This window comes from Acinonyx jubatus, chromosome B3, assembly GCF_027475565.1.
Source record: "Acinonyx jubatus isolate Ajub_Pintada_27869175 chromosome B3, VMU_Ajub_asm_v1.0, whole genome shotgun sequence".
NCBI lineage: Eukaryota > Metazoa > Chordata > Mammalia > Carnivora > Felidae > Acinonyx > Acinonyx jubatus.
The window spans coordinates 98,101,531-98,124,135 of record NC_069386.1 but is presented as its reverse complement, the minus strand read 5'-3'; the positions used below and the strand labels follow the sequence as shown (position 1 = coordinate 98,124,135).

The window sequence follows — 22,605 nt, the reverse complement described above, 5'->3', positions numbered from 1 at the left end:
TTGATTTGCGAATGTTGAACCACCCTGCAGCCCAGGAATGAATCCCACTTGATCATGGTGAATAATTCTTTTTATATGCTGTTGAATTCGATTTGCTAGTATCTTATTGAGAATTTTTGCATCCATATTCATCAGTGATATTGGCCTGTAGTTCTCTTTTTTTACTGGGTCTCTGTCTGGTTTAGGAATCAAAGTAATACTGGCTTCATAGATTGAGTCTGGAAGTTTTCCTTCCCTTTCTATTTCTTGGAATAGCTTGAGAAGGATAGGTATTATCTCTGCTTTAAACGTCTGGTAGAACTCCCCTGGGAAGCCATCTGGTCCTGGACTCTTATTTGTTGGGAGATTTTTGATAACCGATTCAATTTCTTCGCTGGTTATGGGTCTGTTCAAGCTTTCTATTTCCTCCTGATTGAGTTTTGGAAGAGTGTGGGTGTTTAGGAATTTGTCCATTTCTTCCAGGTTGTCCAGTTTGTTGGCATATAATTTTTCATAGTATTCCCTGATAATTGTTTGTATATCTGAGGGATTGGTTGTAATAATTCCATTTTAATTCATGATTTTATCTATTTGGGTCATCTCCCTTTTCTTTTTGAGAAGCCTGGTTAGAGGTTTGTCAATTTTGTTTATTTTTTCAAAAAACAACTCTTGGTTTCGTTGATCTGCTCTACAGTTTTTTTAGATTCTATATTGTTTATTTCTGCTCTGATCTCTATTATTTCTCTTCTTCTGCTGGGTTTAGGCTGCCTTTGCTGTTCTGCTTCTATTTCCTTTAGGTGTGCTGTTAGATTTTGTATTTGGGATTTTTCTTGTTTCTTGAAATAGGCCTGGATTGCAATGTATTTTCCTCTCAGGACTGCCTTCGCTGCGTCCCAAAGCGTTTGGATTGTTGTATTTTCATTTTCATTTGTTTCCATATATTGTTTAATTTCTTCTCTAATTGCCTGGTTGACCCACTCATTCGTTAGTAGGGTGCTCTTTAACCTCCATGCTTTTGGAGGTTTTCCAGACTTTTTCCTGTGGTTGATTTCAAGCTTCATAGCATTGTGGTCTGAAAGTATGCATGGTATAATTTCAATTCTTGTAAACTTATGAAGGGCTGTTTTGTGACCCAGTATGTGATCTATCTTGGAGACTGTTCCATGTGCACTTGAGAAGAAAGTATATTCTGTTGCTTTGGGATGCAGAGTTCTAAATATATCTGTCAAGTCCATCTGATCCAATGTATCATTCAGGGCCCTTGTTTCTTTATTGACTGTGTGTCTAGATGATCTATCCATTTCTGTAAGTGGGGTGTTAAAGTCCCCTGCAATTACCACATTCTTATCAATAAGGTTGCTTATGTTTATGAGTAATTGTTTTATATAGTTGGGGGCTCCGGTATTCGGCGCATAGACATTTATAATTGTTAGCTCTTCCTGATGGATAGACCCTGTAATTATTATATAATGCCCTTCTTCATCTCTTGTTACAGCCTTTAATTTAAAGTCTAGTTTGTCTGATATAAGTATGGCTACTCCAGCTTTCTTTTGGCTTCCAGTAGCATGATAGATAGTTCTCCATCCCCTCACTCTCAATCTAAAGGTGACCTCAGGTCTCAAATGAGTCTCTTGTAGACAGCAAATAGATGGGTCTTGTTTTTTTATCCATTCTGATACCCTATGTCTTTTGGTTGGCGCATTTAATCCATTTACATTCATTGTTATTATAGAAAGATATGGGTTTAGAGTCATTGTGATGTCTGTATGTTTTATGCTTGTAGTGATGTCTCTGGTACTTTGTCTCACAGGATCCCCCTTAGAATCTCTTGTAGGGCTGGTTTAGTGGTGACAAATTCCTTCAGTTTTTGTTTGTTTGGGAAGACCTTTATCTCTCCTTCTATTCTAAATGACAGACTGGCTGGATAAAGGATTCTCGGCTGCATATTTTTTCTGTTTAGCACACTGAAGATCTCGTGCCAATTCTTTCTGGCCTGCCAAGTTTCAAAAGAGAGATCAGTCACGAGTCTTATACGTCTCCCTTTATATGTGAGGGCACGTTTATCCCTTGCTGCTTTCAGAATTTTCTCTTTATCCTTGTATTTTGCCAGTTTCACTATGATATGTGGTGCAGAAGATCGATTCAAGTTACGTCTGAAGGGAGTTCTCTGTGCCTCTTGGATTTCAATGCCTTTTTCCTTCCCCAGTTCAGGGAAGTTCTCAGCTATAATTTCTTCAAGTACCCCTTCAGCACCTTTCCCTCTCTCTTCCTCCTCTGGGATACCAATTATGCGTATATTATTTCTTTTTAGTGTATCACTTAGTTCTCTAATTTTCCCCTCATACTCCTGGATTTTTTTATCTCTCTTTCTCTCAGCTTCCTCTTTTTCCATAACTTTATCTTCTAGTTCACCTATTCTCTCTTTTGCCTCTTCAAGCCGAGCTGTTGTCGTTTCCATTTTGTTTTGCATTTCGTTTAAAGCGCTTTTCAGCTCTTCGTGACTGTTCCTTAGTCCCTTGATCTCTGTAGCAAGAGATTCTCTGCTGTCCTCTATACTGTTTTCAAGCCCAGCGATTAATTTTATGACTATTATTCTAAATTCACTTTCTGTTATATTATTTAAATCCTTTTTGATCAGCTCATTAGCTGTTGTTATTTCCTGGAGATTCTTCTGAGGGGAATTCTTCCGCTTGGTCACTTTGGATAGTCCCTGGCGTGGTGAGGACCTGCAGGGCACTTCCCCTGTGCTGTGGTGTATAACTGGAGTTGGTGGGCGGGGCCGCAGTCCGACCTGATGTCTGCCCCCAGCCCACCGCTGGGGCCACAGTCAGACTGGTGTGTGCCTTCTCTTCCCCTCTCCTAGGGGCAGGATTCACTGTGGGGTGGCTTGGCCCGTCTGGGCTACTTGCACACTGCCAGGCTTGTGCTGCTGGGGATATGGCGTATTAGCTGGGGTGGGTAGGCAAGGTGCACAGGGGCAGGAGGGGCAGGCTTAGCTTGCTTCTCCTTAGGTGATCCACTTCAGGAGGGGCCCTGTGGCAGCGGGAGGGAGTCAGATCCGCTGCCGGAGGTTTGGCTCCGCAGAAGCACAGAGTTGGGTGTTTGCGCGGAGCGAGCAAGTTCCCTGGCAGGAACTGGTTCTCTTTGGGATTTTGGCTGGGGGATGGGCGGGGGAGATGGCGCTGGCGAGCGCCTTTGTTCCCCACCAAACTGAGCTCTGTCGTCCGGGGGCTCAGCAGCTCTCCCTCCCTTTGTCCTCCAGCCTTCCCACTTTCCCAGCAGAGCTGTTAACTTATGACCTCCCAGACGCTAAGTCGCGCTTGCTGTCGGAACACAGTCCATCAGGCCCCTCCGCTTTTGCCAGCCAGACTCGGGGGCTCTGCTTGGCCAGGGAGCCTTCCCTCCGCCCCGGCTCCCTCCTGCCAGTCCGTGGAGCACGCACCGCCTCGCCGCCCTTCCTACCCTCTTCCGTGGGCCTCTCGTCTACGCTTGGCTCCGGAGACTCCATTCTGCTAATCCTCTGGCGGTTTTCTGGGTTATTTAGGCAGGTGTAGGTGGAGTCTAAGTGATCAGCAGGACGCGCGTTGAGCCCAGCATCCTCCTACGCCGCCATCTTCCCTCCTCTCCCTAAGGGCATAACACTTTTAACGTGCATTTCTTGATTTCACTTGTTTTCGCATTTATATTAAACATAGCTAGAATGTAACAAGTTTATGCTTTTCTATATTTCTCAAGTGACATACGCATTATAATCAGCAGTAAATAATGACCATCCTCCTGTTACTATGTTTCTTGCCATGATAATCTAAATGACATTACATTTTAGGTTAAATTAATGGCTGTAGCCTTTATTAAGTGTTTTTGTGGCATTGGTTCTGTTCCCTCCCCCATTCAAGTTACAGGTTGTAATTAGTCAAATCATTAATATTTTCATGATGTAGTTTTCCAAATTATTAAAGTAACATTTTTGTCTTCAATGACATATTGAATGAATATTTATTTAGCCATAAACATAGTGTAATATTTTTGGAATTATTATAAGCCTTTACTTTTTTTCTCCCAGACAATACAGAAAACTATGAAAGAAGAAAATTGAAATCAACTGTAACCTCTTTAACCAAATTTAAAATTGGGGGAAATATTTTCCCAAACTTAAAAAAAATCCCATGTGTATATATGTGATTGTCTTTTTATCTTAAGAGATATTTCCATCAGAAATGAAGACACACACTTAATGTTTTTTTAGTATCTACATAATATTCTGTTGTACTAAAAAACCACAATTTGTTTAATTTCCTGTTGTTGAATATTTGTCTTTAGTTTTGTTTTACTCAGGGACCAACCTTGAGGATAATCTTTGGGTGTTTCCATGATTACATAATCATGGTAAATTCACAGAATTTGAATTGCTAGTCCAGAGGGCGTGTATATGTTTAAGGCTGCTAATACTTATTCCTATTTTGTACAAGAGGAAATTTGAACATTTTACTCTTTCATCTTTGCATAATATATAAAAATTGGTATCTATTTTTTTGTTAAGATTATATGCTTTATGGCTGAGAAAGTTTGGGCAAACTTAACAACTATCAGAATCTGTTTATTTTTAAGGCACATGTGATAAGCATTGTGGCAGTATTTCAGTTCACAATGTTTTGGTTTGCAGCATTCAACTAAAAACTGAACAGCTATAATAAAAATTGTTTTGCCTTTAGTTTATGACCTTTCCATAAATTCTAAAACCCTCAAGTGGTTGTTACATTTCTTAAAGCTTCTCTGTGTTGGGAGATTTAAATGAGAGTATGTAGCAGCCAGCCAGCTGCAAGCTCATCTGGTGGCCTGCACTGAAGTACTAGAAAGACTTTGGTTTCTTCATCTGGACAGGGAAGAGGACTGGATGACCAGACAGTAAACATTTTTTATATGGCATGATGAACCTGATGACAAATTAGGCCAGGGAAATATGCCCAAATCTGAAAAACATGATAATTAACTACATGAGCAATGATCTATCCAAGGCTGTCATATTTAAACATCCTTCTGAACAAATAGTTCTAGCACTTTTCTCAGATACATTGAGTTCCTTTTTTATGGTTTTATTATGCATAAGTTACATCCTCTTGTATACTCAAATAGCCAAAGGACACCTTCCAGTTACCATGTTTGATGACCTTTCCTGTAAGTAGCAACCAAAACCATTGACAATGCTTTTCCTTCTCAAAATTCTCTATTCTTCTGGCTTTTGCAATTCCAGATACCTCCTTCAACCCTCTGGCCACTCTAGAATTACATCTTCAACCCCTTTTTCTTCTTTCACTGTTTTTTCTTTAGGAAATTTTATCCATACCCATAATTTCTACTATCATTATACCAGCTGATGATTCCAAAATTGAAGTTTCTGATCTTTTCTCCTAAACCCACAGAACTCTTGGTCTTTCTTCCCTGAAATGTGTCACCTGTGTGTCTTTTCACAAATGTGTATTCTAGTTAGTCATCTTTCTAAAACAGACCTAACCATGTCACTCATTTGATTCCAGATCTTCTCAGTATTCCTGGGAGTTAGAAAACCTACCAAGACATTTTACCATCTGGTCTTATGGCCACATTTGCCTCTTGCATGCCTAAGTCTGGCATGCTTCACTCCTACTGTTACCAGATGGCATGTATCCCTTCACACCTCTCTGCCTGTCCCCACAATGCTCCCTATATCTGGAATCCTGGCTCTGGCACATACCTTATTCTGTCAAGATCTTGGTTTTTGCCCAAGACCAGATCAAATATCACTTCTGAAATCATCCATGAGCTTCCCTACTTTGTTTTCTTAGCTTAATTTTATTGTCATACGTTAATTCTTTCTTGGATCATAGCAGTTTGTGTACCTGTCTCCTCCTCTAAAGTATGAGCTCTTTGAGAGCAGGGAAAGTAAAGTATCTTGGTTCTTTTTGATTCAGTACCCAGCATCATATCTTGAGCTTTGTAGTTCAGGTGGCTCTATCTCCCTTAATGTTTCAAATCTGTTCAGAGTGAGGAGATCTGCTAGTCTGATGAGATGTGTCAATTTTATGAAGGGGATGGAACTCATATAGAAGATAAAAGATGATGAAAGATAATAGTTAATATAAGAAGACAACATAGGGAAATTTGGAGAAGAGAGGATCTAAGATCTAAGTCATGAAAGAGGAACGTATAAGAAGAGGATTTTGAGTGTGTGAGAGAAAGAATTAGAAGAAAAATAAGAATTGACAGAGGAAAGTGGCTCTGAGAACTAAATAAGGAAAACTACATACCAGAGCCTGGTATTTAGCTTAAACCAAAAAAAAAAGAAAAGAAATGAGACTGATATTTTTATTTGTTTAAACATGTTTTTTATAATATTAATTACACTAAAATCTATAATATTGAAACAAAATAAGATTTTTAAGGAATCACAGATGTTGAAAGATATCTTTAAATATCAGCATTTCTTTTTTCAAAAATTTTATGTTAGATACAATAAGAGTTTTGTTTGTCATATGTCACATGTTGGCTAATCTGGTCCAGATTTTAGCATAAGAAGTTATTAGAAGTGTTACATCCTTGTAAAACAGGGAGTTTAAGTTATTTTGAAATTAGTACTTTTTTTTTTTTTAAATAACTCATTAAGATAAAGTGGGCTTAAATAAAAAGCTCTTGAGGGGTGCCTGGGTGACTCTGTCGGTTAAGCGTCCGACTTTGGCTCAGGTTATGATCTGGTGGTTTGTGGATTTGAGCCCTGCGTCAGGCTCTGTGCCGACAGCTCAGAGCCTGGAGACTACTTCAGATTCTGTGTGTGTGTGTCTCTCTCTCTCTCTCTCTCTCTGCTCCTACCCCGCTTTCTCCCTCCCTTTCTCTCTGTCAGTCTCTCCCAAAGATAAACATTTTTAAAAATTGTAAAAAAATGAAAAGCTCTTGATAGTCACAGGTTTAGTCAGTAAAGCAAAATCTCCACTTAAAATATGTTTTAATTACATTTTATAGACTAAACTTGCATGATTGATCTGAACATTATTTTCTATTTTATGCCTCATCATTTTCCATGTTTTCTTTTTTTTTTAATAGCCAGAAATAACTGTGGAAAACCTTCCCGTTTATTTAAGACTTCAGAAACCATTACTTATTTTATTCAGTGATGGCAGCATAAATCCTCAGTATACAAAAGCAATATTGACGCTGGTAAAAGAGAAACACTTGGATTCACTTACCCCTTGCTGGTTAAATCTGTAAGTATATTTTTATTTTTTAATATGCAAAAGGTAAGAAACTGTAATTACTACATTTTCATTAGGAAATGAAACTCTCTAACTGTACCTTTGGAGTTAATATGGGACCAGTGTATATATTATCAGGATATTTTAGTAACTAAAAGATGACCTTGTTTTAGATTGAATTCTTTTCTACGATGAATTTTATTTTGTTGACTGGTATTTTTTTTTCAGATCCATTGAGGTGTAATTGACAAAATTTTAGGATATTTAAAGTGTACATTGTGGTGATTTGATACATGTATACATTTTGAAAGGATTCCTCCATCTAAGTAACATATTCATTACATCAAACATTTAAAAATGTATATATATGCCCTACAAGATATCCTAAGGGGGATCCTGTGAGACAGAGTACCAGAGACATCGCTACAAGCATAAAACATACAGACATCACAATGACTCTAAACCCATATCTTTCTATAATAACACTGAATGTAAATGGACTAAATGCGCCAACCAAAAGACATAGGGTATCAGAATGGATAAAAAAACAAGACCCATCTATTTGCTGTCTACAAGAGACTCATTTTAGACCTGAGGACACCTTCAGATTGAAAGTGAGGGTATGGAGAACTGTCTATCATGCTACTGGAAGTCAAAAGAAAGCTGGAGTAGCCATACTTATTATCAGACAAACTAGACTTTAAATTAAAGGCTGTAACAAGAGATGAAGAAGGGCATTATATAGTAATTACAGGGTCTATCCATCAGGAAGAGCTAACAATTATAAATGTCTGCGCGCCAAATACGGGAGCCCCAAATATATAAAACAATTACTCACAAACATAAACAACCTTATTGATAAGAATGTGGTAATTGCAGGGGACTTTAAAAATGTATATATATATATATGTTTAATTTTCAGGGGGAGGGGGACTAAGATTTAAGTTTTGTTGTCTTAGCAGATTTCAACTATATAGCATTACCAACTGTAGTCACCATTTATACATGAGATTATCAGACCTTATTCATCTTGTAGCTGAGAGTTTGTTCCTTTTCCCATCTTCTTCCTATTTCTCCCAACCCCCAGTCCCCAGCAACCACTTTTCTTCTGTTTCTGTGAGTTTGACTTTTTTAGACTTTTCACGTAGAAGTATTTGTCTTTCTATGTCTGCCTTATTTCACTTGGTGGAATGCCCTGAGTCCATCCATGTTGTAGCAAATGGCAGGATTTTCTTCTTTTTCATGGCTGAATAATATTCCATCTTTACCCATTCATTTGTTGACAGACACTTAGGTTGTTTCTGTATCTTGGCTGTTGCAAATAATGCTGCAATAAGCATGGGAATGCATGCATTTCTTTACTGTCTTGTTTTTATATCCTTTGGCTACATACCCAGAAGTAGAATTGCTAGGTCATATGGTAGTTCTGTTTTCAATTTCTTGAGGAACCTCCTCTGTTTTCAACAGTGGTTGCACCAATATAAATTCCTACCACCAGTTCTTGAAGGTTCCCTTTTGTTCACATCCTCAACAATACTTGTTATCGTTTGTCTTTTTGATACCAGCCATATTAACAGGTTTGAGGTGATATCTCATTGTGGTTTTGGTTTGAATTTCCTTAATATTACTCATCTTGAACATCTTTTCATGTACCTTTTGGCCATCTTTATGTCTTCTTTGTAAAAATGTCTATTCAGTTCCTCTGCCCATTTTTAATTGGATTATTGGTGTTTTTTGCTGTTATATGAGTTCTTCCCTCATTTAGATATTCACCCCTTACCACATATGTGATTTGCAAATATTTTCTCTCGTTCCAAAGTTTACCTTTTATTTTAGTTGATGGTTTCCTTTGTCTATAGAAGATTTTGAGAACGAGCGAGTGGGGGAAAGGGGGAGAGAGAGAGAGAGAGAGAGAGAGAGAGAGAGAGAGAGAATCTTAAGCAGGCTCCATGCTCAGCACAAAGCCTGACTTGGCACTCAATCCCTTGACCCTGGGATCATGACCTGAGCCCAAATCAGGTGTCAGAAGCTCAATCGACTGAGCCATCCAGGTACCCATATGCAGAAGCTTTTTAATTGGATGTAGTCCCACTTATTTATTTTACTTTTGTTGCCTTTGCTTTCATGTCATGCAGATTTTGAGACGTAGTAATTTTTCTCATTTTTAAAGTAATTTGAGTCCCTGCATGTCTCAACGGGCTAACTGTCTGGCTTTGGTTCAAGTCATGATCTCATGGTTTGTGAGACTGAGCCTGGCATCAAGCTCTGTGCTGACAGTGTGGAGTCTACCTGGAATTCTCTCTCTCTGCCCCTATCTCATTTGTGTGCTCTCTCTCTAAAAATAAACAAACTTAAAAAAAAATTAATTGATGTCCATTGAGGAAAATTTGGCAAATACAAAAAAATAAACATTGTGATACTTTGGCATTTTTCTTCCTTTCTTTTTTCTGTATTTTTATTTATTTTGAGAGAGAAGGAGTGTGAGTGTACATTTAATGTCTGTGAACACAGTTCACATATCGACACACTATCCATTGTTCAAATGCATTACATGAAAAGTTCATTTTTAATTTATTTGAAAAATTAGAAGAATGAGGCAGTGTACATTTTTTTCTATGAAGAGTTCACTGGCAGTCTACTGCTTAAGACAAATTTCCCCCAGGGTAATTATCTTTGTAGGTATCACATTAAAACACTATTTTCCATAATGTGGAATGTGATGTTTCAGGAAAGCTGGGCATCTTAAAAAAATTTTTTTTTAATTTTTTTAATGTTTGAGAGAGAGAGAAACAGAGTGCCTCGGGAGAGGGGCAGAGAGAGAGGGAGACAGAAAAACTGAAGCAGTTTCCAGGCTCTGAGCTGTCAGCACAGTATCTGATGTGGGGCTTGAACTCATGGACCGTGAGATCATGACCTGAGCTCAAGTCGGACACTCAACCAACTGAGCCACCCAGGTGCCCCTAAAAATATGTTTTCAATATGAAATTCATTTTTAAATTGGTTTCCATACAACACCCAGTGCTCATCCCAACAGGTGCCCTCCTCACTGCCCATCACCCTCTTTCCCCTCCCTCCCACCACCTATCAACCCTCAGTTTATTCTGTTTTTAAGAGTCTCTCATGCTTTGGCTCCCTCCCTAACTTTTTTTTTTTTCCCCGTTCCCATCCTCCATGATCTTTTAAGTTTCTCAGGATCCACGTAAGATTGAAAACATATGGTATCTGTCTTTCTCTGTATGACTTATTTCACTTAGCAAAACACTCTCCAGTTCCATCCACATTGCTACAGAAGACCATATTTCATTCTTTCTCATTGCCATGTAGTACTCCATTGTATATATAAACCATAATTTCTTTATCCATTCATTAGTTGATGGATATTTAGGTTCTTTCCATAATTTGGCTATTGTTGAAAGTGCTGCTATAAACATTGGGGTACAAGTGCCCCTCTACATCAGCACTCCTGTATCCCTTGGATAAATACCTACTAGTGCAATTGCTGGGTCATAGGGTAGATCTATTTTTAATTTTTTGAGAAAACTCCACACTGTTTTCCAGAGCTGCTGCACCAGTTTGCATTCCCACCAACAGTGCAAGAGGGTTCCCGTTTCTCCACATCCTCTCCAGCATCTATAGTCTCCTGATTTGTTCATTTTGGCCACTCTGACTGGCGTGAGGTGGTATCTCAGTGTGGTTTTGATTTGTATTTCCCTGATGAGGAGTGATGTTGAGCATCTATTCTTGGGCCTGTTGGCCATCTGGATGTCTTCTTTAGAGAAGTGTCTATTCATGTTTTCTGCCCCTTCACTGGATTATTTGTTTTTCAGGTGTGGAGTTTGGTGAGTTCTTTATAGATTTTGGATACTAGCCTCTATCTGATGTGTCATTTGCAAATATCTTTTCCCATTCTGTCCATTGCCTTTTAGTTTTGGTGATTGTTTCCTTTGCAATGCAGAAACTTTTTATCTTGATGAGGTCCCTATAGTTCATTTTTGCTTTTAATTCCCTTGCCTTTGGGGATGTGTCAAGTAAGAAATTGCTGCAGCTGAGGTCAGAGACGTTCCTTCCTGCTTTCTCCTCTAGGGTTTTGATGGTTTCCTGTCTCACATTCATGTCCTTTTTCCATTTTGAGTTTATTTTTGTGAATGGTGTAAGAAAGTGGATTAGTTTCATTCTTCATGTTGCTGTCCAGTTCTCCTAGCACCATTTGTTACAGAGACTGTCTTTTCTATTAGATATTCTTTCCTGCTTTGTCAAAGATTAGTTGGCCACACTTTTGTGGACCAATTCTGGGTTCTCTATTCTATTCCATTGGTCTATGTGTCTGTTTTTGTGCCAATACCATGCTGTCTTGATGATTACACCTTTGTAGTAGAGGCTAAAGTCTGGGATTGTGATGCCTCCTGCTTTGGTCTTCTTCTTCAATATTATTTTGGCTATTTGGGGTCTTTTGTGGTTCCATACAAATTTTAGGATTGCTTGTTCTAGCTTCGAGAAGAATGCTGGTGCAATTTTGATTGGGATTGCATTGAATGTGTAGATTGCTTTGTGTAGATTGTATTGACATTTTAACAATACTTATTCTTCCAATCCATGAGCATGGAATGTTTTTCCGTTTCTTTGTGTCTTCTTCAATTACCTTCATAAGCTTTCTATAGTTTTCAGCATACAGATCTTTTACATCTTTGGTTAGGTTTATTCCTAGGTATTTTATGATTCTTGGTGAAATTGTGAATGGGATCAGTTTCTTTATTTGTCTTTCTGTTGCTTCATTGTTAGTGCATAAGAATGCAACTGATTTCTGTACATTGATTTTGTATCCTGCAACTTTGCAGAATTCATGTATCAGTTCTAGCAGACTTTTGGTGGAGTCTATTGGGTTTTCCATGTATAATATCATGTCATCTGCAACAAGAGAAAACCTGACTTCATCTTTGCCAATTTTGATGCCTTTGATTTCCTTTTGTTGTCTGATCACTGATGCTAGAACTTCCAACACTATGTTAAACAACAGTGGTGAGAGTGGACATCCCTGTCGTGTTCCTGATCTCAAGGGAAAGCTCTCAATTTTTCCCCATTGAGGATGATGTTAGCTGTGGGCTTTTCATAAATGGCTTTTATGATATTTAAATATGTTCCTTCTATCCCGACTTTCTCAAGGGGTTTTATTAAGAAAGGATGCTGAATTTTATCAAATGCTTTTTCTGCATCAATTGACAGGATCATATGGTTCTTTTCTTTTATTAATGTGATGTATCACATTGATTGATTTGCATATGTTGAACCACCCGGCAGCCTGGGAATGAATCCCCCTTGATCATGGTGAATAAATCTTTTTATATGCTGTTGAATTCCATTTGCTAGTATCTTGTTGAGAATTTTTGCATCCATATTCATCAGGGTCATTGGCCTGTAGTTCTCCTTTTTTGCTGGGTCGCTGTCTGGTTTGGGAATCAAAGTAATGCTGGCTACATAGAATGAGTCTGGAAGTTTTCCTTCCCTTTCTATTTTTTGGAACAGCTTGAGAAGGATAGATATTAACTCTCCTTTAAATGTCTGGTAGAATTCCCCTGGGAAGCCATCTGGTCCTGGACTCTTATTTGTTGGGAGATTTTGATAACTGATTGAATTTCTTTGCTGGTTACGGGTCTGTTCAAGCTTTCTATTTCCTCCTGTTTGAGGTTTGGAAGTGTGTGGCTGTTTAGGAATTTGTCCATTTCTTCCAGGTTGTCCAGTTTGTTGGCATATAATTTTTCATAGTATTCCCTGATAATTGCTGTATTTCTGAGGGATTGGTTGTAATAATTCCATTTTCATTCATGATTTTATCTATTTGGGTCATCTCCCTTTTCTTTTTGAGAAGCCTGGCTAGAGGTTTATCAATTTTGTTTATTTTTTCAAAAAAACAACTCTTGGTTTCGTTGATCTGCTCTACAGGGTTTTTTTTAGATTCTATATTGTTTATTTATGCTCTGATCTTTATTATTTCTTTTCTTCTGCTGGGTTTGGGGTGTCCTTGCTGTACTGCTTCTATTTCCTTTAGTTTTTTTATTTTTTTTCCAATATATGAAATTTATTGTCAAATTGGTTTCCATACAACACCCAGTGCTCATCCCAAAAGGTGCCCTCCTCAATACCCATCACCCACCCTCCCACCCCCATCAATCCTCAGTTTGTTCTCCGTTTTTAAGAGTCTCTTATGCTTTGGCTCTCTCCCACTCTAACCTCTTTTTTTTTCTTCCTACCCGTCCCCCGTGGATTTCTGTTAAGTTTCTCAGGATCCACATAAGAGTGAAAACATATGGTATCTGTCTTTCTCTGTATGGCTTATTCCATTTAGCATCACACTCTCCAGTTCCATCCACGTTGCTACAAAGGGCCATATTTCGTTCTTTCTCATTGCCATGTAATACTCCATTGTGTATATAAACCACAATTTCTTTATCCATTCATCAGTTGATGGACATTTAGGCTCTTTCCATAATTTGGCTATTGTTGAGAGTGCTGCTGTAAACATTGGGGTACAAGTGCCCCTATGCATCAGTACTCCTTTATCCCTTGGATAAATTCCTAGCAGTGCTACTGCTGGGTCATAGGGTAGGTCTATTTTTAGTTTTTTGAGGAACCTCCACACTGTTTTCCGGAGTGGCTCTACCAGTTTGCATTCCCACCAACAGTGCAAGAGGGTTCCGTTTATCCACATCCTCTCCAGCATCTTTAGTCTCCTGATTTGTTCATTTTGGCCACTCTGACTGGCGTGAGGTGATATCTGAGTGTGGTTTTGATTTGTATTTCCCTGATGAGGAGTGACGTTGAGCATCTTTTCATGTGCCTGTTGGCCATCTGGATGTCTTCTTTAGAGAAGTGTCTATTCATGTTTTCTTTCCATTTCTTAACTGGATTATTTGTTTTTCAGGTGTGGAGTTTGGTGAGCTCTTTATAGATTTTTGGATACTAGCCCTTTGTCCGATATGTCATTGGCAAATATCTTTTCCCATTCCGTTGGTTGCCTTTTAGTTTTGTTGGTTGTTTCCTTTGCTGTGCAGAAGCTTTTTATCTTCATAAGGTCCCAGTAATTCATTTTTGCTTTTAATTCTCTTGCCTTTGGGGATGTGTCGAGTAAGAGATTGCTACGGCTGAGGTCAGAGAGGTCTTTTCCTGCTTTGTCCTTTAGGGTTTTGATGGTTCCCTGTCTCACATTCAGGTCTTTTATCCATTTTGAGTTTATTTTTGTGAATGGTGTGAGAAAGTGGTCTAGTTTCAACCTTCTGCATGTTGCTGTCCAGTTCTCCCAGCACCATTTGTTAAAGAGACTGTCTTTTTTCCATTGGATGTTCTTTCCTGCTTTGTCAAAGATGAGTTGGCCATACATTTGTGGGTTTAGTTCTGGGGTTTCTATTCTATTCCATTGGTCTATTTGTCTGTTTTTGTGCCAATACCATGCTGTCTTGATGATGACAGCTTTGTAGTAGAGGCTAAAGTCTGGGATTGTGATGCCTCCTGCTTTGGTCTTCTTCAAAATTCCTTTGGCTGTTCGGGGCCTTTTGTGGTTCCATATGAATTTTAGGATTGCTTGTTCTAGCTTCGAGAAGAATGCTGGTGCAATTTTGATTGGGATTGCATTGAATGTGTAGATAGCTTTGGGTAGTATTGACATTTTGACAATGTTTATTCTTCCAATCCATGAGCAGGGAATGTCTTTCCATTTCTTTATATCTTCTTCAATTACCTTCATAAGCTTTCTATAGTCTTCAGCATACAGATCTTTTACATCTTTGGTTAGCCTTATTCCTAGGTATTTTATGCTTCTTGGTGCAATTGTGAATGGGATCAGTTTCTTTATTTGTCTTTCTGTTGCTTCATTGTTAGTGCATAAGAATGCAACTGATTTCTGTACATTGATTTTGTATCCTGCAACTTTGCAGAATTCATGTATCAGTTCTAGCAGACTTTTGGTGGAGTCTATCGGATTTTCCATGTATAGTATCATGTCATGTGCAAAAAGTGAAAGCTTGACTTCATCTTTGCCAATTTTGATGCCTTTGATTTCCTTTTGTTGTCTGATTGCTGATGCTAGAACTTCCAACACTATGTTAAACAACAGCAGTGAGAGTGGGCATCCCTGTCATGTTCCTGATCTCAGGGAAAATGCTCTCAGTTTTTCCCCATTGAGGATGATGTTAGCTGTGGGCTTTTCATAAATGGCTTTTATGATGTTTAAATATGTTCCTTCTATCCCGACTTTCTCAAGGGTTTTTATTAAGAAAGGGTGCTGAATTTTGTCAAAGGCCTTTTCTGCATCGATTGACAGGATCATATGGTTCTTATCTTTTTTTTTTTTTGTTAAAGTGATGTATCACATTGATTGATTTACGAATGTTGAACCAGCCCTGTAGCCCAGGAATGAATCCCACTTGATCATGGTGAATAACTCTTTTTATATGCTGTTGAATTTGATTTGCTAGTATCTTGTTGAGAATTTTTGCATCCATATTCATCAGGGATATTGGCCTGTAGTTCTCTTTTTTTACTGGGTCTCTGTCTGGTTTAGGAATCAAAGTAATACTGGCTTCGTAGATTGAGTCTGGAAGTTTTCCTTCCCTTTTTATTTCTTGGAATAGCTTTAGAAGGATAGGTATTATCTCTGCTTTAAACGTCTGGTTGAACTCCCCTGGGAAGCCATCTGGTCCTGGACTCTTATTTGTTGGGAGATTTTTGATAACCGATTCAATTTCTTCTGGTTATGGGTCTGTTCAAGCTTTCTATTTCCTCCTGATTGAAGTTGGAAGAGTGTGGGTGTTTAGGAATTTGTCCATTTCTTCCAGGTTGTCCAATTTGTTGACATATAATTTTTCATAGTATTCCCTGATAATTGTTTGTATATCTGAGGGATTGGTTGTAATAATTCCATTTTAATTCATGATTTTATCTATTTGGGTCATCTCCTTTTTCTTTTTGAGAAGCCTGGCTAGAGGTTTGTCAATTTTTATTTTTTCAAAAAACCAACTCTTGGTTTCGTTGATCTGCTCTACAGTTTTTTTAGATTCTATATTGTTTATTTCTGCTCTGATCTCTATTATTTCTCTTTTTCTGCTGGGTTTAGGCTGCCTTTGCTGTTCTGCTTCTATTTCCTTTAGGTGTGCTGTTAGATTTTGTATTTGGGATTTTTCTTGTTTCTTGAGATAGGCCTGGATTGCAATGTATTTTCCTCTCAGGACTGCCTTCGTTGCATCCCAAAGCATTTTGATTGTTGTATTTTCATTTTCATTTGTTTCCATATATTTTTTAATTTCTTCTCTAATTGCCTGGTGGACCCATTCATTCTTTTGTAGTGTGTTCTTTAACCTTCAAGCTTTTGGAGGTTTTTCAGACTTTTTCCTGTGGCTGATTTCAAGTTTCATGGCATTGTGGCCTGAAAGTGTGCATGGTATGATCTCAATTCTTTTATACTTATGAAGGGCTGTTTTGTGACCCAGTATGTGATCTATCTTGGAGACTGTTCCATGTGCACTCGAGAAGAAAGTATATTCTGTTGCTTTGGGATGCAGAGTTCTAAATACATCTGTGACGTCCATCGGATCCATTGTATTATTCAGGGCCCTTGTTTCTTTATTGATCCTGTGTCTAGATGATCTGTCCATAGTTGTAAGTGGGGTATTAAAATCCCCTGCAGTTACCACATTCTTATCAGTAAGGTTGTTTACATTTGTGATGAATTGTTTTATATATTTGGGGGCTCCCATATTTGGCACATAGACATTTATAATTGTTAGCTTTTCCTGATGGATAGACCCTGTAATTATATAATGCCCTTCTTCATCTCTGGTTACAGCCTTTAATTTAAAGTCTAGTTTGTCTGATGTAAGTATGGCTACTGCAGCTTTCTTTTGACTTCCAGTAGCATGATAGATAGTTCTCCATCCCCTCACTTTCAATCTGAAGGTGTCCTCAGGTCTAAAATGAGTCTCTTGTAGACAGCAAATAAATGGGTCTTGTTGTTTTATCCATTCTGATACCCTGTGTGTTTTGGTTGGAGCATTGAGTCCATTTACATTCAGTGTTATTATTCAAAGATATGGATTTAGAGTCATTGTGGTGTCTGTAGGTTTCATGCTTGTAGTGATGTCTCTGATACTTTGTGGTCCTTGCAACATGTCACTCACAGAATCCCCCTTAGGATCTCTTGTAGGGTTGGTTTAGTGGTGATGAATTCCTTCAGTTTTTGTTTGTTTGGGAAGACCTTTATCTCTCCTTCTCTTCTGAATGACAGACTTGCTAGATAAAGGATTCTCAGCTGCATGTTTTTTCTGTTCATCACATTGAAGATTTCCTGCCATTCCTTTCTGGCCTGCCAAGTTTCAGTAGATAGGTCTGCCACTAGTCTTATAGGTCTCCCTTTATAAGTTAGAGCCTGTTTACCCTTAGCTGCTTTCACAATTTTCTCTTTATCCTTGTATTTTTCCAGTTTCACTGATATGTAGTGCAGAAGATTGATTCAAGTTACATCTGAAGCTAGTTCTCTGTGACATTTGGATTTCAGTGCCTTTTTCCTTCCCCACATCAGGGAAGTTCTCAGCTATGATTTGTTCAAGTATACCTTCATCCTCTTTCTCTCTTCTTCTTCTGGAATTCCTATGATACAGATATTGTTCTGTTTGATTGCATTACTTAGTTCTCTAATTCTCCCCTCATACTCCTGGATTTTTTTTTATCTCTCTCTCAGCTTCTTCTTTTAGCATAATTTTATCTTCTAATTCACCTATTCTCTCCTCTGCCTCTTCAGTCCGTGTTATGGCCACCTCCATTTATGTTGCACCTCGTTTATAACATTTTTTAATGTCTCATGACTATTTCTTAGTCCCTTGATTTCTGTAGCAATAGATCTCTGCTGTCCTCTGTTTTTTCCAACCCAGTGATTAATTTTATGACTATTATTCTAAATTCTTTTTCTATTATATTGCTTAAATCAGTTTTGATCAATTCGTTAGCTGTTGCTACTTCCTGGAGTTTCTTTTGAGGATAATTCTTCCGTTTCGTCATTTTGGGTAGTCCGTGCAGTAGCTCCAAACTGCAGGGCACTTCCCCTGTGCTGTAGGCAGTAACTTGTGTTGGTTGGCAGGGCCACAGTCAGACCTGATGTCTGCCCCCAGCCCACCACTGGGGCCACAGTCAGACTGGTATGAACCTTATCTTCCCCTCTCCCAGGGTCAGGACTCACTGGCGGAGTGGTGTGGCCCCTGCCTGGGCTACTTGCACACTGCCAGGCTTGTGGTGCTGCTTCGATGGGATCTGGCCAAGGGCATATTAGCCAGGGTGGATCCACAGGTGCACAGGGGCAGGAGGGGCAGGCTTACCTAGCTTTGCAGTGGGTGGTCCCCTGCAGGAGGAGCCCTGCAGCTCCGGGAGGGAGGCAGACCCGTCAGAGGGATGGATGCACAGAAGCACAGCGTTGGGTGTTTGCGTGGTGCAAGCAAGTTTGGTGACGGGAACTGGTTCCCTTTGGAATTTTGGCTGGGGGATGGGAGAGGGAAATGGTGTTTGCCTCTGCCTTTGTTCCCTGTGCAGCTGAGCTCTGTCTTCCAGGGCTCAACAACTCTCTCCCCCAGCATCCTCTTGCCCTCCCTGCTCTTGGAGAGCAGAGCTGTTGACTGTTAACATTCCAGAAATTAAGTCCCTCTGGCTATCAGAACTCACGCAGTCCGGCCCCTCTACTTTTGTGAGCCGGACTTTGGGAGCTCTGCTTTGCCGCACGCGCTCCCCCTCCAGTGCCCTGACTCCTTCCTACCAGTCCTTGTAGCATGCACCGCCTCTCCACCTTTCCTACCTTCTTCCATGGGCCTCTTGTTTACGCTTGGCTCCAGAGAGTCTGTTCTGCTAGTCTGGCAGTTTTCTGGCTTATTTAGGCAGATGTGGGTTGGAATCTAAGCGATCAGCAGGATGAGGTGAGCCCAGCCTCCTCCTACGCCACCATCTTCCGTGCTTCAGCCCCTAAAAAAATTGTTTAATGTTTATTTATTTTTGAGAGAGAGATAAAGACAGAGTGCAAGCGGGGGAGGGGCAGAGAGCAAGGGAGACATAGAATCTGAAGCAGGCTCCAGGTTCTGAGCTATCAGCACAGAGCCCGACACGGGACTCCAACCCATGAACTGCGAGATCAGGACCTGAGCTGAAGCTGGACACTTACCTGACTGAGCCTCCCAGGTGCCCCAGGAAAGCTGGCTATCTTAAAAGTTATGGTTTCCATGTTTGTTCATAATTTTAAAAAGTATTTTTAACTTTAAATTAACCCCTTTCTCTTTTTATCTGAGGAAAAACAATTGTATTTGTAGTATTTATTATAGGTATCTTATTTTATAGTTTGTAACCATTTAATTTTTGAGTTGACATGTGATCAGACACTTAGCTCAACTTTGGGAGGAGCCTAATGATTATATCAAACCTAAATTGACAAATCTTTGAACTATGACTGGCTTTCATGAAAATATCACTGACTGTCTTTTTTTTCTCCTAAGAGAAACACAGTGCCCATTTCTTTAAGAATCTGACTACTAATAACATAGTTATAGACTTCTTAGTTTTTAGGACATCTTTTTATAAACTTAATGATGTGATACTATATTTAAAGTTTAATGTTATACAAACTATTATTTTCATAATTTTATTATAGAAAGAAATACTAACATATTCAATTGCTCCCTTTTGTAGAAAGAATACTCCTGCGGGAAGAGGAATCCTACAGACATACTTTAATGCTCTGCCTCCCCTTCCTCTTATTGTTGTGGTGAATCTGCATTCAGGTGGCCAGGTATTTGCATTTCCTTCAGAACAGGCAGTCACCGAACAAAACCTTTTACTGTGGCTTAAGAAGTTAGAAGCAGGACTTGAGAGTCCTATCAGTAAGTTTTCTGTTTTAATACACAAAGTTCTATATTTTCATAGATTTTTAAACTTATATTATAACTAATGAATGCTAAAATTAATTGAATTGTAATGTTTATAAGTATCCTAAATATTAACATGTTGATGGAACTATCCATGGGACAATCTTTTTGGGGGTATTTATTACTCCCATAAATTACTACCATTAAGTTTAATGATAGTAACTAACATTTATTAAATACTTAGTGATTCACATGTGTTATCTCATGAATTCTCCTAAGAGTCATAGGAAGTATTGTTACTCTAGAAGAGTAAGATAACTAGTTCAAAGTCACATAATTAGCCAGTAAATGAGGAAGCTTAGATTCCAACCAGCATCTCCTTTAGTCCAGAGCCAGAATTTGGAACCACAAGAAAATAGATCTGGGTTGAGAATTTACTTATTTATTTTTATTTTTATTTTTTTATTTTACATCCATGTTAGGTAGCATATAGTGCAACAATGATTTCAGGAATAGATTCCTTAATGCTTCTTACCCATTTAGCCCATCTCCCCTCCCACAACCCCTCCAGTAACCCTCTGTTTGTTCCCCATATTTATAAGTCTCTTATGTTTTGTTCTCCTCCCTGTTTTTATATTATTTTTGCTTTCCTTCCCTTATGTTCATCTGTTCTGTATCTTAAAGTCCTCATATGAGTGAAGTCATATGATATTTGTCTTTCTCTAATTTAGCTTAGCATAATACCCTCTAGTTCCATCCATGTGGTTGCAAATGGCAAGGTTTCATTCTTTTTGATTGCTGAGTAATACTCCATTGTGTGTACACACACACACACACACACAACATCTTCTGTATCCATTCATCCATAGATGGACCTTTGGGCTCTTTCCATACTTTGGCTATTGTTGATAGTGCTGCTATAAACACTGGGGTACAAGTGCCCCTGTGCATCAGCACTCCTGTATCCCTTGGATAAATACCTAGTAGTGCAATTGCTGGGTCGTAGGGTAGTTCTGTTTTTAGCTTTTTGAAGAGCCTCCATACTGTTTTCTAGAATGGCTGCACCAGTTTGCATTCCCACCAGCAGTGCAAAAGAGATCCTTTTTCTCTGCATCCTCACCAACATCTGTTGTTGCATCAGTTGTTAATGTTAGCCATTCTGACAGGTGTGAGGTGGTATCTCATTATGATTTTGATTTGTATTTCCCTGATGATGAGTGATGTGGAGCATTATTTCATGTGTTGGTTGGCCATCTGGATGTCTTCTGAAACAGGAAGAAATAGAAAATTTGAACAGAGGGGCGCCTGGGTGGCGCAGTCGGTTAAGCCTCAGACTTCAGCCAGGTCACGATCTCGCGGTCCATGAGTTCGAGCCCCGCGTCGGGCTCTGGGCTGATGGCTCAGGGCCTGGAGCCTGTTTCCGATTCTGTGTCTCCCTCTCTCTCTGCCCCTCCCCCGTTCATGCTCTGTCTCTCTCTGTCCCAAAAATAAATAAACGTTGAAAAAAAAAAAAAGAAAATTTGAACAGACCCATAACCAGTAAATAAATTGAATTAGTAATCAAAACGTTCCCTAAAAACCAGAGTCCAGGGCCAGATTGCTTTCCAGGGGTATTCTACCAAAAATTTAAGGAAGAGTTAATACCTATTCTCTTGAAGCTGTTCCAAAAAATAGAAATGGAAGGAAAACTTCCAAACTCTTTCTATGAAGCCAGCATTACCTTGATGCCAAAAGCAGACAAAGACCCCACTAAAAAGGAGAACTATAGACCAACTTTCCTGATGAACATGGATGCAAAAATCTTCAACAAGTTATTAGCTAACCAGATCCAGTAACACATTAAAAAAATTATTCCCCACAACCAAGTGATTTATACCTGGGATGCAGGGCTGGTTCAATATCCACAAAACAATCAATATGATTCATCATATCAATAAAAGAAAGGACAAGAACCAAATGATCCTCTCAATGGATGCAGAGAAAGCATTTGTCAAAATACAGCATCCTTTCTTGATAAAAACTTAATAAAGTAGGGATAGTAGGATCATACCTCGAAATCATAAAAACTATATATATGAAAGACCCAATGCTAATATCATCCTTAGTGGGGAAAAACAGAGAGCCTTCCCCCAAGGTCAGTAACAAGACAGGGATGTCCACTCTCACCACTGTTATTCAACATATTTTTGGAAATCTTAGCCTCAGCAATCAAACAACACAAATAAAAGACATCCAAATCGTCCAGGAGGAGGTCAAACTTTCACTCTTCACAGACAACATGATACTCTGTATTGAAAATCCAACAAAACATTCCACCAAAAACCTGCTAGAACTGATCCAAAATATCCCTAGCATTTTTCACAAAGCTAGAATAAACAATCCTAAAATTTGTATGGAACCAGAAAAGATGCAAAATAGCCAAAGCAATCTTAAAAAAGAAAAGCAAACCTGAAGGCATCACAATTCCAGACTTTAAGTTATGTTACAAAGATGTAGTGATCAAGACAGTATGGTACTGGCAT

General features: G+C 38.9%; 1 protein-coding gene across 5 annotated transcripts in view; it reads left to right on the top strand.

Annotated features, from left to right (window-relative positions):
* Positions 1-22,605, top strand: part of TXNDC16 (thioredoxin domain containing 16) — a 143,016-nt gene that overhangs the window by 100,188 nt on the left and 20,223 nt on the right. For 4 of the 5 annotated variants that reach the window (XM_053224461.1, XM_015080118.3, XM_015080117.3 and 1 more), the window contains 2 exons: positions 7,054-7,214; positions 19,908-20,098. In XM_053224461.1, coding sequence (XP_053080436.1) covers positions 7,054-7,214; positions 19,908-20,098 — 352 coding nt within the window. The remainder of the gene's footprint in view (positions 1-7,053; positions 7,215-19,907; positions 20,099-22,605) is intronic. The other variant, XM_027065715.2, reaches the window with a different exon arrangement.